The sequence below is a fragment of the Sminthopsis crassicaudata genome, chromosome 6, assembly GCF_048593235.1.
Source record: "Sminthopsis crassicaudata isolate SCR6 chromosome 6, ASM4859323v1, whole genome shotgun sequence".
NCBI lineage: Eukaryota > Metazoa > Chordata > Mammalia > Dasyuromorphia > Dasyuridae > Sminthopsis > Sminthopsis crassicaudata.
This window is the reverse complement of record NC_133622.1, coordinates 6002589-6027446: the sequence shown is the minus strand read 5'-3', so window position 1 is coordinate 6027446 and position 24858 is coordinate 6002589. Positions and strand designations below refer to the sequence as shown.

Genomic DNA, 24858 nt, shown 5'->3' with positions numbered 1-24858 from the left:
AGGTATCGTGCTAGGTTCTTAAGAATACTAAGAAGAAAAACAATATTAAATCACTTTTATAGAATAAAGGTAGCAATGCCCAACACAGCACAATATTCTTAATTCTTAATGCAGGGTTGTTGGGGGTTTTTTTAATTTGCTGTCATTTGCCCTGTCACAGGATTATACTGAGACACAAACAATATAAGAAAATGCGAAAGTTTTAAAAACTATAAAGCACTATATCAAAATAGAATAATATTGTCATTTATGTTATAAGTAAAAGGACTTCTAATTAGAATCCATAATCTGATTTTTAAAGTAAAGTGCTTTTTAAGGTCCTAGGGATTGGCTCCATTATTGCCTTAAGCTCTCAGAGCTGTTTTTCTCTGCAGATTTGTAATTCCCTAAGGGCAAAAGTGATGGTAGGGAATTATACATAAAAATTTCGTTAAATCATTGTGGAATGAATTTAGTAGAGCCTAAATATTGCTAATAACATTCTGCATTTATTTCTCACTATTAAGTTAACAGAACCATTTGGTTTATATTATCATCATAAGAGGCCATTGTGGCTGATTGTTTAGACAAAAGTTACCCATGTGCTTAGGAGTCTCCTGGAAGTTCTTAAGTTCATAAAGCATTAGATTTACTTCTTTTGCTTAGTACTTTGCTTCCAGGACTGAATAAACTTTACCTATAAATTTTGAGGTCCCAACCTAATACACTGGCCTATGGCTTTTGTTTTTTGTATTTTAAGTTCAGTGAATAAAGAAATGGTTGCCAAACTATTTTTGGAGTGCTTTAGTTGTATATAATATTCATTTGTGGAAAAATCATGACAAAATGGTTTTGTGAAAATTATGAAAAATGGTTTATTGGGAAAAATAGATTTTATGATCACTTCCTATAAGAGATTGTGCTGAGTGAAAATTACATTTTAAAAATTATTTCTCTTTTGAATTAAATCATACTTTTAAGAGTTGTTGAAAACCTTTACATCAACATGTCTTACTTTCCTGATAGCTGCAGGCCTGACGATAGATACATGCCCACAGGTACCAGTACACACAGTCACTCATACTTGCAAGCATCATATATATACACAGAAATAGTCATCCTCTCATGTAAGAATTCTTAACCTTGTTTTAAGTCATGAACACCATTGGCAGTCTAGTAAACCTTCATGGACCCCTTCTCTGAACTTTTTAAGTTTTTAAAATAATTACTTAGGATTACAAAGAAAACTAATTCTGCTGAAATAATTATTAAAATGTTGAAAAAACAAGTTCACAGATCCCATCTTAAGGAACACTTCTCTCTCCCCTTCTAATAGTTCATTGTCATGTGTCAGTGACCCTGTATTATAAAACCAGGTCTATAAAACCAGGTCCTATGATGGCTAACCAAATGATAAAATAACTATATTACATATAACTATGTAATAACTATTAGCCCATTTGTGGGCTAATCTGTGTAAATACAAAGATCTATGTAAATACAAAGATATATATATATATATATATATATATATATATATATATATATATATCCCACCATATTGCATCAAAGGTAATGAATAATTTTTTTCAGTCTCAACAGCTCTTAAATTATATCTTTAGTCACAGCAGGGTTGCGATCTGCTTTGGTGGTTAGGTGCATCCATGTAAAGGGCTAGAACTGAGCAATGCATTTGGATAATGAAACATGTGAGACTAATTGCCAATTGGATAGTTCCCTATTAACTTGTTTGAAGGTTGACCCTCCCCAGCTGTTCTGTGCTGGCTTGATTGGTGGGACAAAGAGGGGGAAGTGACGTGTGTGGGAGGAGTAGGAGGAGGAAGAGGAAATTGAGACACGGATCTCTGAGTCAGTCTCTCCTGGTGTTTGAGGGAGGAAGGTGTGTGGGGAGATTGCTAGATTGACCTTGACCGTAAAAGATCAAAAAAAAAAGACTTTTAGTGATCCTTGACTCCGCCTGATTTCTAGGAAGACAGAGTTCCAGCACATCCACAACTAACCAGAGATCATTGGAATATATGCCCAGGCACACACATACTTTTGCTGAAGACTTTTTCCCCCCGCTATAAAGATCTTAACAAATTCTGCCCCTAAGCAGCTGTTCTACATTTCTGTAGGATTTACCTAACCTTGTTGGTAGGGTAACTGAATATTACATTCTGCTTTGTATTTTAGGCCAGAGAGAAAGAAGAAAGACTTTTAAGGAGACAGGTTAACAGGGAGAGACTTGAAGAAAAGCGCAAGCAGAAAGCTGCAGAAAAAAACAAATCTTCAAAAGCCAAGAGCCAAGGTATTGAAGAGAATTCATTTTTAAGATTTTTTTTCTCTTAAAGTTAAAGCATAATGAAGCATTGAGATTGATTTTAATGGGGGCTATATCTATATCTATGTCTATAACTACATCAGCATTTATATCTATGTGGGTATTTGTGATTACCGATCTGCATAAATGCATTTTTAAAGTTAATCTTTTAAATTGTGATATTTGAGATATCCTCTGATGCATAAAGGCAGTATTAATCAAAGATAGGCTATGAAAATTTCCCCTAAGGCTAGGAAGGCTTCAAATACAAGGCTAGCAATAGACTTTCTCTTTTGTCCCCAAATAAGTTAAGTGTATATAGTTCCTCAGTGGCAAGTTGGCTGCTGGGTGATGGAGTCTTTGGCCTTGGCATCTCATTCAAATGGTGCTTCTAAACCATCATAGAATTCCTCCTCTTTAGTGTACATGTTTTTGTTCCCCCTACCCACCCAAGGGATTTTTTAATCATTAAAAAATAACATGGTAGATATACAGCAAAGCTAGACATTTGGTATTCATTAATATTATCAAGTTTTGTGTAAAGACAGCTAAATTGTGATAGTAGACAACTATGAACATTTTATTAAACAAAAATTGCTGTTATGTTTTTTGTCATTTTGGTCTAATTTCGAGCTAGACAATAAAGTCTTAATTTCAAGAGTTGAAACATTTATTTAGCTTTAGAAAATGAGGCAATTTGATTTAAAAAATAGGTTGAGATTTTCTTTATTATTGTTTAAAATATAATATAACCTGAAATTGTTATGGCAGTTTCTACTACATGGCTTTATGATCCTCAACACTTTAAGAATCTGTAAATAATAATTATTGACATTTTTATCAATTGTAGATTCAATAGATAGCATTGATGGAAGATTAATATATTTGACTTTTTAAAAACTTTACTGAAGTTTTTATGTTGGCTTATTTTAGGCAAAAGTTGTATGGACTTGGATGAGTCATCTGGAAAAAATGTGGAATCCAAAACTACCAGAATTAAAGAAGTACTTAAAGAACGAAAAGTTTTAGAAAAAAAAGTAGCTCTAAGTAAAAAACGAAAAAAAGATACAAGGTACTTTTTTTTTTTTTTTTAATGTAAAGTATACTCATTTTTCCTTCGCAACTATCATGTATTTCCATGGTACCTCTCCGCCTTGCATCATAGTTCATTGAACATAGACTTAAAGAGTTACAGATAAAAAAACTACTTTTTAATTTTTATTCACAATGTGATTTTTCTTTAATTTGCATGCTGCTAATGAAATTTATGAAGAACCTAGTGGTCCACAAATAGGGCCCATATTGTGCTAGTAGCTCTGCTATTCATGGTTATTGATAATTTATTACATTTACATGTATGCTCAATAAAGGATCCAGGATCTCAGTAGTATCAGGTCTCTTTACAGATTGCATTTTCAGAATTGTAAAATTTTGTAAGATAGCAAGTATAATTTAGTCTCTTCTTTTAGATAAAATATTTAAAAACATGACTTACAGACTCTTATGTCTCTAAAATTAAACCATAATCATTTGACTTCAAGTTCAGTATTGCTATCAAATCAACATGCTTCTTTCCTTAATGTTATCTTTTTTGCTATTATTTTCCCTTCTTTTTTTTAACCAATAACCCTGAATCCAATTCTCTTATTACTTCTTGGTCTTTGTTTACAATATCCATCATAGCCCAGATAGAAGAAATAGTAAGAAAACAGCTTTACTTGTAATTGGGCTTAGACAAATTTAACATATTGCATTGATCACCTTACTCACTGTTTTTAATAATCAGTGTTATTCACTTACTTAGGCAGTTTAACATTTAAAAGATGTTTTAAAATGAATAATTTAGCTGTTTTGAATAAATCATATGATAGTCAATTTTTGAGACAAAGTAAGAATAGTAAAACAGTCTTTTGTGACTTTTCTTTGGCTATTCTGTTTGGAAAAACCATTTTGATCTTTAGGATATTTTATTTTCCAACAAACTCTCCAAAATGAATAATGATGTTAGTTTCAATGGATAATAAAACTGGAATTTAGCTAAAGATAAATTAAGACTAAGTTGATAGTTTTAAAGATCTAATGAGTTGGGATGGAAAGATCTCAAGAGTTAATTCCCTATGCTCAAAGGCAAAATAAGGAAAAGAGAGAGGAGAATTCTATAACCAGATCAATATGGATACACAGAAAATTCAGCTAATTTATTTTTATTATTTTGTCTTTGTCTTAAGACAAATATGGAAGGTGAATTGAAGAGAAAAATATGGAATGGCCCTGTAAAAGTCATTTCTAAAGTACAAAAGCTTATATAAGATTGAGAAATGATAAAAGCAATGAAAGAGTTTTGGATTTTTTAAAACCTGTTTTGTTTTTAGAGAATCGTAAAAACTGCTTCATGGAGTAAATGGAACATGATCAATTAGGACATGAATGATAATTTCACAAATTAAACATGAATAGCAAATACAGAACTGTTAAATTCTTTTTTATTTATTTTTTTCTGCCAAGGAGAATAGTCTTTGGAGTAAAGTGACTGTCATGAATAGGGAAAAAGTGAGGAAGACCAGTTAGTGTATATTGGTGATAGGAGGATATGGATAAGTATTGCATTGGTTGGAAAGTCATTGATGGTTTGCAGTTTACATCTTTTGAAGGAACAGTTTGGTTAACGTCACAGATGTATTCTTGTATTTGAGTGAGCAATGATAGTAAGAAAGAGTCTTGCTCCTTATTGGTTAATGTTTCAAGAGTCCGTGTTTCAGGGACACCTGGAAGAAAAGCATCCAGTAATCTTTGAAAACTCAAAGTAATTGAGATGTGCCACAGGCTCTGAAGAAGGGCAAGTACCCTGCTTTTCAAAAAAGAGAAGAGGGTGAATTCTGTATTTGCTAAGGAAGTTGACTTCACTACCAGACAAAAATCGAGGCCATTTTAAAGAGGTGCTTAGTAATCATCTAGAAAAGGAATCTGGTAATCACAAAGAGCTGACAAGAACATAGATCAGAGGAATATTGTAAATAAAATTAGTCTAGATTTTGCTGAGTATTTGACAGAATCTCTAATGAAATCCTCATGGACAAGACAGAGAAATGTGGATAAGTTCAGTTACATTAATTAGGAATTGACTGAATATCCAGAGCCAAAGAATAGGCATTGATTTCATATAATTGGGCAGCTTAGGGGTTTTGGTTTTGGTTTTTTAAGATCTAGAGTAGAATTCCCCAAGCATAACCTTGATTCTGTGCTTTTAAATATTGAGCTTAATGATTTTTATAAAAAAAAAAAACATGCTTGGCATGCATATTTTTTCAGATGCCACAAAGTTGAAAATAGTTAATACATTGAATGGTACTGTGAAGATCCAAAGAGATCTTAACAGACTAGAGCTTTAATATGGTGTCTTATAAATTGTTTGGCATTTGTCTGAAAGTAATTTATAGATTTTAGTAGCCTGCAAATTCATTGTAAATCAGTGGATGGTCAGAAATAACAGACTAAAAACAGACCTTCCATAACAAAGCACATCTCTAAGCTGAAAAGCATCCAAACCAAGGCGGCCAGAATGAGGAAAGACCTTGAGAAATAAAGATGGCCAAATGATTTCAGCATTTTGTCTGAAGAAGAAAAAAGTCCTGAGGACAGAACTGTCATTTAACCATGCCTTCCAGATATTTGAGGGGTTGCTGTGTGGAAGATAGATTTGTTTATTCTCCTTAACTCCACGAGACAGAATTTACAACAATGGCAGAGGCAATTTGAGGTTCAATATAAGGAAAATCTTCCTATAAATTAGAATGATACCAAACTGGAATGGAAATCTTCAGAAAAGACTGGGTGACTACTTGCTAATCTTGTGTCAAAGAGATTTTTGTTCAAATGAGTGTTGGACTAAATTGTTTCAGAGGTCCCTTCCTGCCCTGAGATTCTGTGATCTGGTATATTTTAACCTTAACTATCTAACCTCTCTTAATCTGGATAACTGGTCTGGTTTAATTTATTTTTTTGAACAACCCTGTAAAGTAGAGCTTTGACAGGCATAATTTATCCCCATTTTACAGATGAGGAAAAGGTAAATAATTTGCTGAAAATTTTAACTAAAATTTGAAGTTAACATTTCTGAGCTTTTTAATTTTGTCATCATAGCCGACTCTATCAATACTTGAAATAGAGGTGTTATTTTAGATATAACCAATCTAGTATAAATCAGTTTTTGATTGTATCAGTTTTCAGGAATTCTTATCTATAAATTGATTTGAAACTATGTTAATTGTCATTTTTTACGTCATTATTTCAAAACTTAGGCATACTGATGATAATTCTAAAAAGAAGAATTCTGAAGAAGACCCCAAAGAAACACTAAAAGCAAATGAGGTATGTCTCCCTTCAAGACTTTTTAAGTGTCCTCTTTTAGAAAACAACTTTGAGGTAAAAACCAGTATGAAACTCCTTTTAAATTATTTTATTTTTTTATATTAAGTTATTTCCTCAGGAAACCATGTTGAATACATCTTTTTGATATTAGGTTTTGTTGCCTTTAAAAAAAAATTCTACTATTTTCTGTTTTTTTAGCAAATATTGTAATATTGTGTATATAATAAAATAACTGTCTTATTTGATCACTATTCTTGTGTCTTATAAGACACAAATTTCATTCATGTCCAGAAAATTTAAATATGGTTCTTTATATAAAGATAATGCAGTATCTTTATACCTGTGAATATTTTATTACTGTACTGTTTGATGTTTGTTATATTGTTTTGTTGAATCAAATTCTGAGTTCCTTAAAAAAAAATTAGTGTTTTGATTCAAATGAAATCATTTTCAAAGTTTTTATAATAAATGAAGAATTAAATTTACTTTTTGTTGCACTCTTTAAGAATGAGTCATCAAGTGTTTATTAAAACAACTACTATGTGCCCAGTAATGCTTGTAAAAGCAAATGAGTAATAGGGGGAAAAAATTTAAAAGGGGTTAGATTTTTTTTTTTTTTTAATGAATATATTTTGTTTAACACAAGAGACATTGTCCAACAAACATGTGAATGCCACCCCGTGTTGTCTTATTCCCAAAACTTGGTTAGAAAGGCAATAATATTTTGAGAGAGAAAAGAATTCTTCATAAGGACATTAAGATGCTCTATGAAACAAATGGATCTTAAATAAGCTCATTGAATTTGCTCCCAAATTTCTGGCACTTAAAAAAAGGAATTAGTTTACATTTTAATTTATACTGAAATCATCTTGAAATGAATTTCCATTAAGGCTTTTTACTGTCTCCTTGAATCAAACATTTGCTAAAAAAGAAAAACTAAAAAAACCGGAAATCAAAATCAGAACAGTTCCTGTCCTTGAGCATATGTCCTTTTGAGGAAACACAGGTAAGGAGTAATATAGGACCATAATTTTGGTCCTGAAAGGCCCTCATTTTATAGATGAGGAAACTGAACCTAAGAAAAATTTAAGTGACTTACCCAAGATTTTTGTGTAACACATACCAAGATAAGTAAATTTTAAAAAACAAAACAAAACAAAAAAACAAAACTGTGAGCTAGATTGATTGGTTGCCTCAGATAAGAGAAGAGTGCTAACACCTGGGGGCAAGGAAAGCAAGTAGAGAATCCTTAGCTATGAAATAGCACATAGTAAGCCTTAAGTAAATATTGGCTATTATGACATCATAAGTTTGGATTTTATTTATAACTGACATTTTTATTGTACTTTAAAGTTTGCAAAATTTACATGTAATGTGTATATATGTATATGGGTACATACATACAACATGTATGTGTATGGTCATGTATACATGTGTACAGAGGAGTCTACACATACATAAGCACACACATATATCTTAATTGAACTTGCAAACAATCCATCAAGATAGAGACTATTGGCATTATTCAGTTTTTTAAAGGTGTCTACTACACCAAATCACTTCTCTAAATTGGGAATTCCTAATTAAAACCTATAGAGTCTTTTAAGTCTATATGAATTAATAGCTGTCATCATTACATTATTTTAGCTTAATGACCTAAAATCATAAATATCAACTCCCTAAATGAAATGGTATGTTACATGAAAAAAAAAAAAGACATTTTAAAATGTATCTCATAGATATATTTTTCTTTTATAGCATTGTGAAAAAGTGTCTTCTTCAAAGGAACTGAAGCATATTTATACCAAAAGTGATGCAAGCAAACCTGCCCGGAGGCTTTCTGAATCATTACATTCAGTTGATGAAAACAAAAGTGAATCCAAAATGGAAAAGGAACAGAAAAGACGGACATCTACCTCTTTTCCAATGGAAGGAGCTCAGCAGGACACTGACATGAGAGATGCTAAAAGACATTTGGAAAAATCTGAGATGAATGTTGAAGAAATTCAGAAACAAAAAAGTACACTAAAAACTGAAAAACATCTGAAGAAAGATGATTCTGAAACACAGCATTTAAAAAATATTCCTAAGAAGGACGTGAGATCAAACAGAGAAAAGACTGAAAAAGAGAAAACTCTGTCAGAAGATAAATTGTCCACAAAACATAAATATAAAGGAGAAATTGTACATAAAACAGGTGATGAGACTGAACTCCATGCTTCTGAGAAAGTCTTGAAAGGAGATGAAAATTCTCAAAAGCAGAGTCAACAACCAAAGTTTACTTCTGAGGATAAATCTGACAAAAAAAGTAAACATAAGAATGAACGAAAGATAGCAGTATTTAGCAAAGATGGAAAAGCAGTTTCTGAATATGCTATAAAAACTGATGAAACCGTACGTAAAGAAAATAGCAAGAAAGATAGACATATTTCAGCTGAAAAAGTTAAAACAGAACACAAGTCAAGAAGGTCAAGTGACTCTAAAGTTCAGAAAGACTCCCAAAGTTCCAAACAGCACAATTATACACCTCAGAAAAAAAATGAAAATTATTCAGAAGATAAGTGTGACATGGAATCAACTAATTCAGATAGTAATTTAAAAACAGAAGACATCGTTCACAAGGAGCGAAGAAGAACAAAAAGCTTAGTTGAAGAAAGATTTTTGTTAAAGTCTAAGTCAAAAAATCACAATAAGCCATCAAAAGCAAATGAAACAGAATTACAAGAAAATGTCACAAAACAAGCTACTCAAAAGGCTGACAAAGAAAAAGTCTTAGAAGAAAGTGATACTGATAAACAGCGCAAACCCAAAAGTGATGATAAAGTTCTAGAGGAAACTAGTATTGAATCTGAATTTGAAAGCACATCTTTATCTACACATGGCTCACTGAAAGATTCTAGTCACAGAATTAAGTTACCTTTGGGAGAAAGGGCATTGACAAAAGAAAAACACAAAAATGATAAAGATTCTAGTTCTAGGCTTGAGAGGAAAGTATCAGAAGGGCACAAAAGTAAAAGCTCAAAGCATGGTAATAAGGAAATTAAAAAAAAGGAAGAAAACAAATCAGATGAGAAGGATGGTAAAGACATTGAAAATAACCATGAAAAAGCTAAATGCTTTAGTTTAGGCATGGAAAAGAAATTTAGAAGGCTCTGTGAAAATCGCAGAGGAAGTTTGTCATCACAAGAATCAACCAAAGGAGAGGAAAAGTTGTCAGTTGACAATATTCCCTCTCTTCAGAAACCAAAAAAGTGTGGTGATAACTTAGTAATTCCTGAGCAAGAACCAATGGAAGTTGATGCAGAGCAGATCTTCATAAATGTTCTTGAAGTCTCTAAAACCCAAGACAAAAGCACTATTAGCTCAGGGCAAGAGATTGAATCTGAAAATGTGAAACTTAAAACTTCACCCCTCATTACAAGTGATGAATTAAGAACTGTTGCAAGTGATGTGAAATCAGTAGATTCCACCTTTAAATCAGATCATCAGTCAACATCTGGCAGTAATTCTGAAAAGAATATTGAACATGAAAATGCCCTTGCTAAGAAAATGAATGTTCCAGGCCTTTTATCCAAGCAGAATTCTGAAGAGGGAGCAGCACATCAAGTGGGTACAGACCTTGAAATCAGTCATGGAATTTTGCAAAATGTCCTTTTAGAAAATGCTGACACAAAGAAGAATGTTGCAAGCATAACCAAACCCAGTGAGGACACTTTTACTCCATTACTCAGTATTTCCACTGAAGGAGATCCACCCCTTAAACATTCCGTAACAGATTCCTCACAATGCTTAATTTCTACAGCTGGTGAAGCTGAAAAAGACTGTCATCATTTAGGTGGAAGTTTTTCGCCCGAGGAAGGAACTGTTTTGGAATGTGAAGCAGCAAACACTTCATGTATAGTCCTCTCTGAAACCACTGAGTTGAGTAGCAGCAACATGGAACATGGGGACAGTTCTTTCACAAGTCAGCCAACAAGAGAAAACAATGGTGGTGAACAAGAAAAAGAAAAGTGCTCAGTGTCTCAAGATAGCTTGGAAACTAATAGTATGAATAATGAGGGTGTTAATTCAACAGAATTTGATTTGATAAAAGTAATTGATAAGGAAAATGACGGTGTAATTCTAGACACTAGTTCTGAAGATACAAATGTGGTTGTAAATACTAGAGAGAAAGAAGAATGTAGTGCTGATTTTGATACAGAGCCTACTCTAGAAAAAAGTACTCTAAGTATGGAAGCTACAGAAAATGCAAGCACAAACAGAAAAGAAGCTGAAAATGTGATAACTGTTGTTGAAGGAAGGAATGAAAATAGTGAGGTGGGCACCAGTGCAGGAGGTACTGAATTCACTCCTCTACAGCAAAGAAAAGAAACAACTACAACCATTGCAGAAGGGATTAGTAAAGTGGAAAAAGTTGCTATTGCCACTAGTACGGAAGAGAAAGGTGAACCGGTGACCATAGATTCCATCAAGGCAGGTGATGCCACAACAACTTCCACAGGCAGAGAAGAGAGGGAGACCTCCATGTTCTGTACGAGCATCGAGGCAGACGAAGGCTTCGTAACAGGTCCATGCGCTGCAGAGAACCACACTCCTCTCGCAGCAGAAGCTGACGAATGTACTGTGGTGGCAGCAGCTGAAGAAGGTGGGGGTGTGACTGAGGGATTTGCTGAAAGTGAGACTTTACTCACCAGTACCAAGGAAGGAGAAAGTGGAGAATGTACTGATGCAGAAGATAGAGATAAAGACTCCGGCGGAGCTCACACAGTAAAAATGGAGGATAATGTGAATAGTGCTGAGCCCGAAGAAAAAGATGATGCTGTTACAAGTGCAGGCTCTGGTTCATCAAGCAGAAATTCAGGAGTTGTAAGAGGTACCGTTACTTGTATAAGTGAAGTAGAAAGTGATGGAGCTGTAACAAGTGCAGGCACAGAAATAACAGAGGGATCTTTAAGTAGTCAAGATGTAGAGGAGTTCCACAGAACTATGACCAGAATGGGTCCCCAAAAAGAAACTGAGGGTACGGTGACATGTACAGGACTGGAAGGAAGAAATGATAACTTTGTCATTTGTTCAGTGACTGATGCAGAGGCACAGGAAGAGAGCATGGTTACTGGTGCTGGTGTGACAGTAGTAGATAATGATGCCACAGCCGGGGTAAGTGCCAACCAAGAAGGTGAAGATTCTGTGAATGATGGTACAGAAGGGGAAAGCGCAGTCACCAGCACAGGAATTACAGAAGAAGGAGAGGGGGCTGCAAGTTGTACAGGATCTGAAGATAGCAGTGAAGGCTTTCCAATAAGCTCTGAATCAGAAGAAAATGGAGAGAGTACAATGGACAGCACAGTGGCCAAAGAAGTCACTAATATCACCCTAATTGCTGTTGGCCCATGTGATGATGAAGGGGTTGTGACCAGCACAGGTGCAAAAGAAGATGATGAAGAGGATGAGGGTGTTGTTACTAGTACAGGCAGAGGGAATGAAGTTGGGAATACTTTAATATGCACCGGAATAGAGGAAGAGGTTGAAGGTACCTCAACTTGTCTGAGTGCTGAAGGTGAAAACTTGGTTATCTGTACTGTTGTTGAGCATGTGGAAGCTGAGTCGGGCATAGCCGTCATAAATGCAAATGAAAGTGGGGTTGATAGTATGACTAGTGCAGAGAAAGACACGAAACATGGAATGATCTACTCGAGTGCAAAAGAGATTGTTGAAAGCAGTGTGACCAGTGCAGTTTCAGAAAAGGCTGACATGGTACTAATCCCTATGGATACCGAAGAATGTGATGGTCCTATGACCAGCATAGCTACAAATAATCATGAAGTTCAGCTCACGAGTGAAGGAAAAGATGAAGATGCCACAATTTCCACTGGTGTCATTGAAAGTGATGAGGTTCTAGTATCTGAAGCAGTCCCGGACTATGAAGTTGAACACATTCTTCCAGCAATCGAAAAAGATGATGATCTCTCCACTGTGGCCAGTGAGGATAAGAAAAACCAGAATATTTTTGTTGGCAGCGAAAGCAGTAGCAAAGGTTTGATGATTTCTACCAGCACTTCAGAAGACTATCATATCCCTTTACTAAATACAGATGTAGATGGTAATGTAAGTCATTACAGTACAGTAGGAATCAAAGAAAATAATGGAATTGTTATAGAAATTGAAGAATTTGAAGCACCAATGCCCAGTGCGGTTATAGAAGATCCAAGTCAGCTTCCTGCTGCTGGGAAAACAGAAAAGGATGAGTGTGCTATGATTTCCACCAGCATCCTGGAGGAGTTTGATGCACCTATGTCCAGTGCAACTATTGAAAATTATGAGATTAAGCACCCTGCTGCCACAACTGAAGAAAGAAATGAAAACTTGATTTCTGTAGCTGCCGAAGATTATGAGGCACCTATGTCCAGTGCAACCTCAGAACTCGCAAGGCATCTTGCTTCCACCAGCAAAGATGAAAAAGATGAGTGTGCACTCATCTCTACAAGTATAACAGAAGAATGCGAGGGGCCTGTGTCTAGTGAAGTCATTGAAAGGGAAAATGAACATCCTGACACGATAATAGAAGAAAAAGATGGGAGTGCTTTAATCTCCACCAGCTCAGGGGAAGATTGTGAGGGACCGGTGTCCAGTGCAGCCCCGGAAAGTAAAGATCATCCCCCTATCAGGACAGTGGAGGAAATCAATGACACATCCATGATCTCCACAAGTACTACTGAGGAATGCGAGGTAGTCATGACCAGCACAGTCCCACAGAATGAGAGTAGACTTACTCTCACAATAGCAGAAGAAATAAATGATGGTGCCCTCATTTCCACGAGCACGACCGAGGAATACATAGTGGTTGTGACTAGCCTAGACAAACAGGAGACAATTCAGTCCATTACAGTAGGTGCTGAAGAAAGTGAGGACTCTTTTGTGCTGACACCTGAAAAAGAATGTGAGGTTCCCATGTCAAGCATAGTTGCTGAAAATGAAGACTTTCAAAGCCCCAGGCCAGTTATAGAAGAAAAAGAGACTAGTTCCTTGATACCAGTAAACTCCATAGAAGAGTATGAGAGCTCTTCAGATAATGAGCTCCCACAGGGAGAAGAAAACGATGGCTCCTTCAGCTCTGTAAATATAGAAGAAAGTATTCAAGCTGAAGAAAGGGAAATTGGAAATGGTGCTGCTACAAGCAGTTCAATAAAGGATACCTCAGCCATTGTTACAGAAACAGCTGAGAACTTGCTGGTAAATCAGAGCAGACATAAAGAAATGTCTGAAGATGTGACTAAAGACTTTATAATCAGTATTTGTTCTTCTGAGGCAGTAAATGTCAGTGCTGAAAAACCTGAAGATGTGCCAGATGCCAAAGAAGTAACAGCAGACCTTTCTGCTATTCCTTTTGAGGAAATAAAGCACAATGATTACTTGAAAACTGAAAACCCTGAGTGTATTAGTGACCTGGAGTCAGAAAATAGTCTTTCTAAAGCCAAAATTTCTCCTTGTGGTGAGCATGCTCCTCTCTTGGCCCCTATATGGGATAATGGCATAACTATAAATAGCAGTGATGATACTGAACTAATTTTTGAAACTACAGTAGAAAACACTAGTGACCATGATGGCATACAGGACTCGGTTAAGGTGGAAGACGACGTTGGAATTGACATTTCTTCTATAGAAGTTGTGCATCTTGCAGGTAAGAATATTTTTAGAAAATGTTACGAGTAGAATGCAGCAATCTGTGACTTAGCAAGACCTAACAAGTTGCCTTAGGTAGATTGTAGTTAAATGACTCAGAGAGGATTCTGCTATTCAGAAGTATTAGAAATCAAATCCAAGATTCCCTGACTACAAGGCCAGCACTCTCTGCTATGGCAACTACTTTATTAAAATATAGCTAGAGTATTTTTACTACAGTTTTAAAATAATCATTTATCTAAGGTACTTTATATAAGTGTCTTTATACATATATGATGCTTTATAAAACATCAGACAGACAGTAGGCCGTTTGAAATCATAACACTAAACTTAGTCAAGACCTAGTCTCATCTTCCACTAATAGACTGTAAATTTAGGGAAATTAACATCTAATTCCTCATTTCCTCTAGCAGATCCTTAAGGTCCTTTGAGTGTTGTCTAAGATTCTGTTCTTCTCTAGACTGAGTTAGACTAGGTGAATCACTTGACTGCTCTGATTTTCCATTGCCTCATTTTTTGAATAGAAATAATACTAACAAATATGTAAGTACTTCACAACTGATGGGAGGATCAAATGAGGTGATGGATGGCCTACACATAATAACATTTGTGATTATGTGGCTAGTTTCTAGTTATCTAATACAATACTTCTCTTTTACCAGTTTTGAATGTCAAGCTATATAATGGTTTCCAACATTAAATTCTCTTAATAGCTTTTGCAATATTTTCCTAAATAGAGGCTTGAAACAGAAATGGGATGAAAATTATATTAGTCCTCACTGGTGACCGATTCAAAGCACTGCCTTTGGAATATCAGAATTCTAACTGCTTTGTTCTTAATGTGTGACCTTAGGCACTCTGTAAAATAACTCTTGCTCTGCCTGCCTTGCGGTGGTTGTAACAATCAAATTAGATCTGGTTACACCGAAAATTTCATAAAATGTAGAAATTCTCTGCCTGAAGAGGACTGAGGGTTGGGAGGGATTTGGATGTAGCAATAGTGAGACCCAAAAAGAGGGCCTTTGAAACATTTCAGAGGTGGCAGAGAACAAATAAAAGCAAAGACAAATGAGACAGTTTTGAAATTAACCTGGAGTTTTATCACACATTGTTCTTGATGTAAGCCTTTCTTATCCAGTCTCTGGGTCGTGTATATAGAAATGTTCCTTTTTTGGTGTGGACTGAACAAAGAGCAACATATGTGCTAAATAATAAATTGAAAAGACCCATTTCAGTTGATTGAAATTGGAAGCCAGCCAGATTGCAAAGGGTGACAGAGACTTGTTTTTTGGGAAGTGTTGGGTTTTTTTGGTTAGTGTTTTTGTTTTCATATTTTTAAAGGAAGTAGGGAAGGAACTGGGAGATAAGGAGAAGTTGTAGATTAGAGAAAGGAGATAATTGTCTGCTCAGGAAAACAGGGTCGAGCAGTTGGATGGTGAGGTCTAATCAGAGCCGAGAGCCCTCATTTTCTTGTAAGAGGGAGAGACCCAGTTGTGAGAATCAGACAGACACCTCTTATTTGCTGATTCTGACCAATGACCTTCCCTTGTGACATGACAGACTTGTCTGCCATCTTCACCTCGATGGTTAGGGTAATAGAACGTTGGGCCAAGAATCAGGAAGGCCTGAATTCAAATCTTGCCTCAGAAACCATGTGACCCCATGGGTCACACTTGATGGCTGCCTCAGCTTCATCCTCTGTGAAATGGGGTTGATAATAGTACTTCTCTCCCAGTTTTGTTGTGGGCATAAAACAATAGAGTGTTTATCAGGTATTTTGTCCACCTTGAAATGTTACATAAATGCCTGCTCCTATCCCATTGCCCAGGCTATTTTATCAGACCTCAGGTTTTCTTTCCTGACCTCCATCTCTTAGAACTTGGTATCCTTTAAGTGCCATCTCCTTAGATAGATTGTTCAGGGTTTCCTCTAGTTTGTGGTTGTGCCTCCTGCCAAATGACTTTATATGTTTATAGTTCTGAGTTTATTTGTCCATGAAAATACTTTTATCTCACAAAATTGGAATCTAAACTCCAGAACCACAGGGGCTTGTCTCATTTTTTAAATTTGTGGCTCCTGTACACACTACCTGGCACATACTAGGTTAATTCTCTATAATAAATCTTAATATTTGCTTAGAAGTGGTTATAGAATCATTCCATGCTATATTTGAGATAATTGTATCCATTCTAAAGTAAAACCTCAATAATTTATACTGTTGAAAGTGAAGATAGTCTGAATTATAGATTCCTTTTTTGTTTTTGTTTTTTTTTGTTTGTTTGTTTTTTGCTGAGACAATTGGGGTGAAGTGACTTGCCCAGGGTCACACAGCTAAAAAATGTTAAGGGTCTGAGACCAGATATTAACTCAGATCCTCCTGACTTCAAGGGTGGTGTTTTATCCACTGTGCCACCTACCTGCCCCTGTTGATTCTTTTTGAAGGAATTACAGCTTTATGAATTACGATTATCATAAAGTAATAGTGTTACAGATTAGAGTTTCTTAGGCAGTTTGCGTTAATGAATAGATATGGATGATATGTAATTAGCTCAGTAATTGTGAATATTTCTGAGGTGCTAAAAACAGTTTTCTTCAAAAACTTTAAACTTCAACCTTGTTTATCCTCTTGCCTTTCTAGAGAAACCCTTCTTTTCATAATTCAATAGTAGTATACCTAGTCCTAATCTTTGTTTAGGTCTTAGTTAATGAAGATTTATGTAAAGATCAATTTAGTTTAATCATGATGAATATTCAAAAAACCTGAATTTAATGGTAAGGTAAAATGAAATTTTTTTTCTTTTTCTTTTTTTATTTTTATTATTTTTTTTTTTTTTTTTGCGATAGTAGTTCATCTGAAAATGAGAGAAAAGTTGTAAATTAATGCCAACTCTTTCTTCACATAGACTAACTAGGAACTTCTGACATTTCAAAACTCTACTTGCATGATTCCCATTGTTATTGCTCTGGATATTAAAAAAAAAAAGTTGAATTCTAGTGTTGGAAAGAATCTTTTAGATCTCCTAGACTAAATCTACCATTTTACAGATGAGGAAATTGAGGCCCTGACATTTCCTCTAGGTAGTTCTCTTTAAATCTGATCTACTTTTTAATGACATCTTTACGCCAAGTGGAATTTAGAAAAGAAACAGAGTATGTTAGTTTAAAATAAATTTCTAGATGCAGCACCGTAGAGTGAAAGGAGCAGTGAGATGAAGTGAAGAGGCCCAGCTTCCAGTGCCATCTCTCTTCCTTAACAGGTCTCTGACCGGGTGAGGTCCTAAGTTTTGATCTTTTATCTGTAAAAGTGATACGGTTATATTTACCTAGTACCCACCAACTTCACAAAGATAATGTGAAGAAAGCATTTTGTAAAGTATTACATAAATATGAATAGGAGTATTTTCACCCCATGTTTTTCTTTTTAAATACTTGGTGTCAAAGCAAAAGACAACTAAGCAAATTTGTACCTGCCTACTGATATAACTTATCTGCTTTTATTTTCTTCATAGAATATTTCAAAATTTAATTCTTAAATTGGTTTAATATTTTCTATTTCATTAGGCAGTAGAGAGACTCTACCAAATGTTTTGGAAGGATTAGAACAGAAAACTAACTTGGAAACTGAGGTATGGCTGGGGATTCTATTATTCTAAATAATAATAGTGTAACATTATTTCACCATATACCAAATTGGTCCAAATATAGATTATTCCCCTTAAAATAAAATACATTTGAAAGAAAAAAAAATAAAAGTAGTATATATTGAAGACAACTATGCAAAATTACCATGTCAATAAAATTAATATTGTGAAGTGGGATAAGTGAGGGATGTAGTAGCTATGCATAGGCTTAGAAGACACTTTTGAGGACTAAGATGTCCATATTCTTTGATCCAGTGGTTCTTCTATTTATCTCAAGGAGGTACCAAGCAAAAAGAAAGGTTCCATATGTGCCAAAACAATTCATAGCACCATTTTTTGTGGTAGCTGAGAATTGAAAACAAAGTAGATGCCTATTGACTGAGCAATGGCCAAACAAATTGTGACACATGAGTATATTGACAAAGTACTGTGCTATTAAAAATATATGTGTCGTTATATAAGTATAATATCAAGAAGCAAGAAAACATGAACCGATGCTAAATGAGGTAAGGAGAGCCAGAAAAATAATATTGACAAAATTCACAAAGAAAATATTTGTACTAAAGCAATGCAAATGGAAGGAAATAACCCTATAACATTTGGAAATGAATATTACAATATTACAAATAAGCTTTATCCCAAGGAAGAGATGTAAAAAGACCTCAGCCTTACAGAACTATGTAAAAGTAGGGAATCTGTAAGTGGTAAAACATTGCATGTAATGAGTTTTGCTGATTTATTTATTTTTTTTCTTTAAAAACAATTTTATTCTATAGGGTGGCTCTTTGTATTGGACAAATGTAAAGGAAAGAAGAGAAGATTTAGTTAATTTTTAAAAAGTTGTCCCTATTATTTGTGAGGGGAAGAGTCCTAAGCTATTCCTGATCAGAGCAAAAAAAATCTTAGAATCTCTTCCATTGGCAGGTGCTGTTAATAATGTCACTTAACCTAAAAGAGGATTTAATCTGATGAAAGAGCACCAAACATAGCACAATTAACTGCTGCCTCGTACCATAGAAGGCTATAGGCAAGGCAGACAAGCCAGCCACAGTCTGATATTATAAGCCACATTTTAGGGGAAAGCGTAGTCTTTATTTGGACCAATAGGGTGGGTATATGCTTATGTTTAAATAGTACATAACATCTATCTTTGTTGTACTTAATTTTTTTATAAGTAGAAATCATCCTCTCTCTCATTGAAATTACCTGTAACAGGAAGCAAAGCTCCCTTTCAGCTATAATGTGGCCTAATAGTCCAGCATTCCCCAAACCTAGTTAGAGTACCATGCCTTTGATGGGCATTTAGTTGATATTTAAATTTGTCTTAATTTCTGCACAAGGCCATCCTACACTTGTTAGGGAGTTACTACTCTAAGGCTTAAGCAGAAATGCAATTTTTTTTTTTTTTATGGATGAAGCATGGGAAAACAAGGTGAGCAATCTCTTTCATAATTATATATGATATTTCTTCTGGTTTTTGAATCAATATCACCAGATTTGGTTGGTGTTTTTTTTGTGTGTTTTTTTTAAAATCTGTGTATGTTAAAATGATCACCTATTTGTTTTGAATCGTTTTCTGGTACTTCTATGTTCACTACAGTTAAGCTGGATTTCTGTTTGGGCATTATTTTGCTTTTTATTCAATTTGGATCTCTAGACTGCTGTGCCTTCAGAAGAAGAGACAAATCAGTATATTTCAAAAGAACCAGAAGTCCTTGATGGAGATGGAGAAAGTGGAATAGGTAAATCTCATTGTGATAATAATTGTTTTGTTTAATTTGCTTTCAGGGCAAAACAGATTGTGTATGCTAAATTATGTCTATTCTACACTTTTGAAATTCAAGGAGAGTTACTAAATTCTGTGTTTTCAAAACCTTGTCCTCTTCTTTCAAAAAAGTGTTAGGTATAGTTATTATTTGAACAGGCTATTAGGCTAAAAGGAGAAAGAAATTTTCTTTCACAGAATCCTTAGCCTAGCCAAAGGTCCAAAACCAGGGATCATTAATCTAAAGCCCAAGGGCCAAATCTGACCCACTAGCCTAATTTTTTTTGGGAAGTGAGCTAAAACTGTTTCTTTGCAATTTTACTTAAAAATGTAAATCTCCTTTAAATCTCATTTTACATTTGCCAACCCCTGATTCAAAAGGTAGAGCTGAAAACAGAACAGATTAGATAGTCTCTGAAACAAAAGCTCAGAATATTCTTTTGTTCACTGGATGGAAAAGACCTAATTCTGTATTGATTGCCATTAACGTGCCATGCTTGCCATTAGTCATATGTGGGGATGGGCATGGGGAGGGTGCTGCAAAAGATCAAAGAATTTGATCTTCAAAAACTGGTAAACCTTCAGCATGTCTGTATTCCGTTGAGATTACTTTCCAATTGAGATAAAAGGTATACTGCAAGCAATGTTGATCACATTGTAATCTTCTAATGGCAAGAGTCAATAACTCTCCAGTGATTTCATCAGTGCAGAAAAATTGCCTTGGGAAGGCTCCCTGTTCCCATGCAGAAGAGCAGCTGTCCTGGGGATAAGAGTCATCTCCCTGTGTGGATTAGAGGTGGGGCTTGGGAAACCCCTCCCACTGTTTCCCTTATCTGCCAGGGGTCGCTCTGCCCTGGGCACTGAACTTGAGGCCTGGCTCTTTGGGCTTCAGTCTCTTCACTTATAGAATGGGACTCACACCTAACCTTCCTACATCTCGCTTATAAGGAAAGCTCTGAGCCAGGGCCTGGGCTAAATGGTAGGGACAAATGTACGTAGACAAGACAGCCCCTACCTTCAGGGAGCTTACAAGAGAACAGGTGGGGAATTATTGCAGTCACTGAGCCAGCCTATGTTCAGGGACTAGACTAGAGCAGGAGGCTAGAGAGAAAAGACCTTGTAACTATTGGGATATGACATGAAAGTCTCGGGCTGTGAACTTGGATGGCTCAGGGTGGTTTCAATAGAAAGAAAGGAGTTAGGGAGAGAGTTTGGGGGGAAACGAGAGTTGGAGATGCCTGTGGAATTTCTAGTTGGAAATGTCCATCGGGCAGTTGGTAATAATGCAGGATAGAAGCCGTGGAGAGAGATCAGGCTTGGATTTATAGCTTTAGTGGTTACCTACCTGGAGATGATACTTTGATTCATGGGAATCTATTGATTTATCCAAGAGCAGGCAGAGAGAACAGAACCCTGGGGGTATATCCACACCAGAGGGGATGGGGGGGATCTCTGCACAGCCCTTATCCTTACCTCCTCTGCAGGATCTGGCACTGATGCTACCTCTCCCTGTAGGCTTTTTCTCCCTGGATATTTGTGAAGCACTTTCTTTTCCTGGTTTTTTCCATCTCTCTCAATACTTCTTAGTTTCCAATGCAGGATTACCAAATCTGTCCCTCTCCCTTCTCCTCCAGCAAGTCACTTAACCCCCAATTGCCTCCGCCAAAAAAAAAAAATTATGAGAAATTTAAAATTTGAATAAAAGCCTATGTTTTACATGAATGGAATTATAGCAAATCTTTGTTTCCCAGTCATTCCATCCTAGTTTTTTCATTATAAAAAGCATAGAGAGATTTATGTCTTAGAAAGAGTATTTATTTTGGAAAGGACAATAGGTCATAAATTGATCTTTTTGGCCACTTAGGAAAGTTTTTGTTATTGTTCAGTCTTTCACTCACATCTGATTCTTCGTTATCCCATGAGCCAGAACGTGTCAGGTCCTTCTCTTGAATTTTCCTATGTTCATGTTCTTTGTTTCCATCACATTGTCCATCTCAGCTTGTGCTATCCCTTTTTCTTTCAAGTTTTCCCAATATCAAGATCTTTTTCATTGAATCTCATCATCTTATTATGTGGCCAAAGTATTTTAGCTTCAGCTTCAATAACTTACTAACCATTGAATATCCTGAATTAATTTCTTTAAGTACTGGCTGATTTGATCTCATTCCTGTCCAGGGGACTTCTCCAGCCCCATAATTCAAGTGTTGGTTCTTCAGTTCTCAGCTTTCCTTGTGGTCCAGCTCTCACACCCATAGGTGGCTCCTGGAAAAACTATGGTTTTGACCATACAGACCTTTGTCTGCAAGGCGACATCTCTGCTTTTCTTGTCGGCTGTCCACATTTGGCGTTGCTTTTCTTGCAAGGAGCCAGTATCTTTTCATTTAATGGCTGCAGTTGTCTGCAATGATCTTGGAGCCCAAGAAAATGCAATCTGACGCTGTTTCCATTTCCTCTTCTTCCACTTGTCAGGAAGTGTTGGGCCCTGCCAAGGCCTTCGGAGTCTTTGTTAAACTGCAAGCCCACTGTTTTTTATACTTTGCTCTTTCACCCTCCTCAAAGGCTTCTTAAATTCTCTTGCTTTTCATCTCTTAGAGGTGTGTGTGTGTGTGTGTGTGTGTGTGTGTGTGTGTGTGTGTGTGTGTGTGTGTGTGTGTGAGAGAGAGAGAGAGAGAGAGAGACAGAGAGAGAGAGAGAGATGGAGATGGATCCTCTTGTTTTTATCTCTTATCACCACCAGCAATCTGAGATTCGTAGTATTTCTCCCAGAAACCTTGATTCCAGCTTTCAGTTCCTCAGTCTGGTATTTTGCATGATGTATTCTGCATATAAATTAAATAAGTTGACCATTTACACTTCTTGCATACAAATATTTTGTATACATATATTGTTTGATTTGATCTTCATGACAGTCCTATGGCACAGACAACACAATTTGTTACATGTTTGTAATGTATGGCATTAATCACAAATCATTTTATACTTCTTGAAAACATTCTAAGAATATTGAGGTTTCCCCAGCCTGCCAAAGCTAGAGTGAGGAAAAGAAGGTTTAACCTTAGCCAAAGTCATGAAGAATCTCAACTCTCTGCAAGGTCCTTCTGTGGCTGATGGTGAAATACACCCAAAGAAATTTGGTGACTTGTCTCTTACAGTGTCCACATCTCCTGGCTTCTGTCTTTAGCACAACACAAGATTAATAATAGTTGCATTTTGTGTTTAAATAGATTCAAAACAAAAAGGCAGCTTTAAATTATTTTTTTCAATTCAGTTTAGAAAACATTGAAGTGCCTGCTATTTGTAGAACTGTGGGAGATAATAAGTTTAAATAATCATAGTTATGAAACTTTCTCTATTATGTGGACATGATACATAAGCCAGAAAGCTGTAATAGGAAATAATATATACTAAATCTATAAAGCTGGTACTATCAAAGAGCTGGGGAAAGTTCAGGGAAAGAAAGGGCATTGATCTCTTCAGGGACTTCATGAAGGCCTTCTGGATAGTAGGAGTTTAACAGGCAGAGGTTAAACCCAAAGGAAAGGAGGGAGTACCAGGAGCTAGAGACAGAAAGATAAGGAAATGTAGCACAATTTTAATTGAAATTAAGGTTGTGCCAGATTGTCAAGGATCTTGAAAGTCAGGTACCATTAGTTTAAATTTTACTTAGACAGTGGAAGTCAGATTTAGGTGTAAGAATCGTGTTATAAAGAATTGTCGTAGAACATATATTGTATCTAGGTTATACTGTAACCCATTTAATATGTATGGGATTGCTTGTCATCTAGGGGAAGGAATAGAGGGAAGGAGGAGAAAATTTGGAAAAATGAATACAAGAGATAATATAAAAAAGAAATTACTTATGTATATAGTACTGTCAAAAAGATTAAAATTATAAAATTAAAAAAAAAAAGAATTGTAGTAGAAAGAAAAAAGAGAAAGAAAGATGTGTTGAGAGACTACCTAGATGATGATGATGACGATGATGATGATGGGTTATGAGTCACAGAAAAAAAACACAGAATTTGGCACCTGATTTACATGATGGGGAGTGAAGGATTAGGATAATCCCAAGACTTTAATATTGAATGTAGGATGGTGTTAGTGACTCCCCAAACCCCCCCAGCTCCACAGAATGATTGCTAGGAGAATGAATCATTCAGAAGACAGAGTACAGTAGAATAATCCTAGAAGAAATTATAGAGGTAGAAGCTGTTATATTTGGGGGACTCCCTCAGTAACAGTGATATTCAGAAAATGAATAGAGCCTATCAGCGCTTGAGAAGGGAGTATGTGACATTGGGGATAGACAACGTTTTCTATTCACTTCTTGTAATATAACAAATAGGTTAGTTAAGTTTTGTACAGGAAATCATCTCAGATGTGATGATCTTGAAAAAAGCAGCAATGCTTCCCATTCCTCCCCCCCCCAAAAAAAAAAACTGTGAAACTACTTTCTGAAGCATTTCAGAAACCCTTGAGGTTTCTCATTTATCCAGAATCTGACATTTTCAGATGTTGGTTCAGAGCTTTCAGAATACATAATTAATAATCCATTTGATGAAGTCTCAGTGATAGATTTCAGGATTTTTAAAATGTTTCATTCAGAATCAGAATGAAAGCTCTGCTTACGTAATAGGAAGTTGTTGAAGAGAAAAATGTAATTTCTGTCATTGTTGAGCCTGAACAGAAGCTCTGGTAGTCCAGGTTCCAAAGAAAATCAAATAGGTCCTTGCTTTTTGAATGTCTAGGGCCCCCTTTTCAGTTGATTTTTATAACAAAGAAGTGTTCGTTTCTGGCTTTGTGAGTAGAAAGCCATCCTTGAGGCCAGCAAGACCTGATTCAGGTCCCATCTCCGACACATGACCTTTCGGTTCTCTGGGCCAAAGAGAGCAAAACAGGTTGCTGCCCCACAGTGTGTGCTGGAACCGGCTGAAATTTAATCAGGAAATGTTTAACAAATAAATAAAAATAGAATAGAACATAAATAATGTTCCTCTATGCTTTTCTAAGTCGGTGCAGCCACAGGGATGGACATTTGTGGTTTAATGATCCTGTTTCTACTTGAGTTTGACACCATTGCTTTGGGCAACTGTGTAAGACCA

At 35.7% G+C, this 24858-nt stretch overlaps 1 protein-coding gene across 5 annotated transcripts in view; it reads left to right on the top strand.

Annotated features, from left to right (window-relative positions):
- The window catches only part of BOD1L1 (biorientation of chromosomes in cell division 1 like 1), a 60163-nt gene that overhangs the window by 13292 nt on the left and 22013 nt on the right, over window positions 1-24858 (top strand). For 3 of the 5 annotated variants that reach the window (XM_074274931.1, XM_074274929.1, XM_074274928.1), the window contains exons 7-12: window positions 2176-2290; window positions 3236-3374; window positions 6601-6670; window positions 8429-14348; window positions 17912-17976; window positions 19649-19733. In XM_074274931.1, the coding sequence (XP_074131032.1) occupies window positions 2176-2290; window positions 3236-3374; window positions 6601-6670; window positions 8429-14348; window positions 17912-17976; window positions 19649-19733 (6394 nt within the window). The remainder of the gene's footprint in view (window positions 1-2175; window positions 2291-3235; window positions 3375-6600; window positions 6671-8428; window positions 14349-17911; window positions 17977-19648; window positions 19734-24858) is intronic. The other 2 variants (XR_012483429.1, XM_074274932.1) reach the window with 1 other exon arrangement.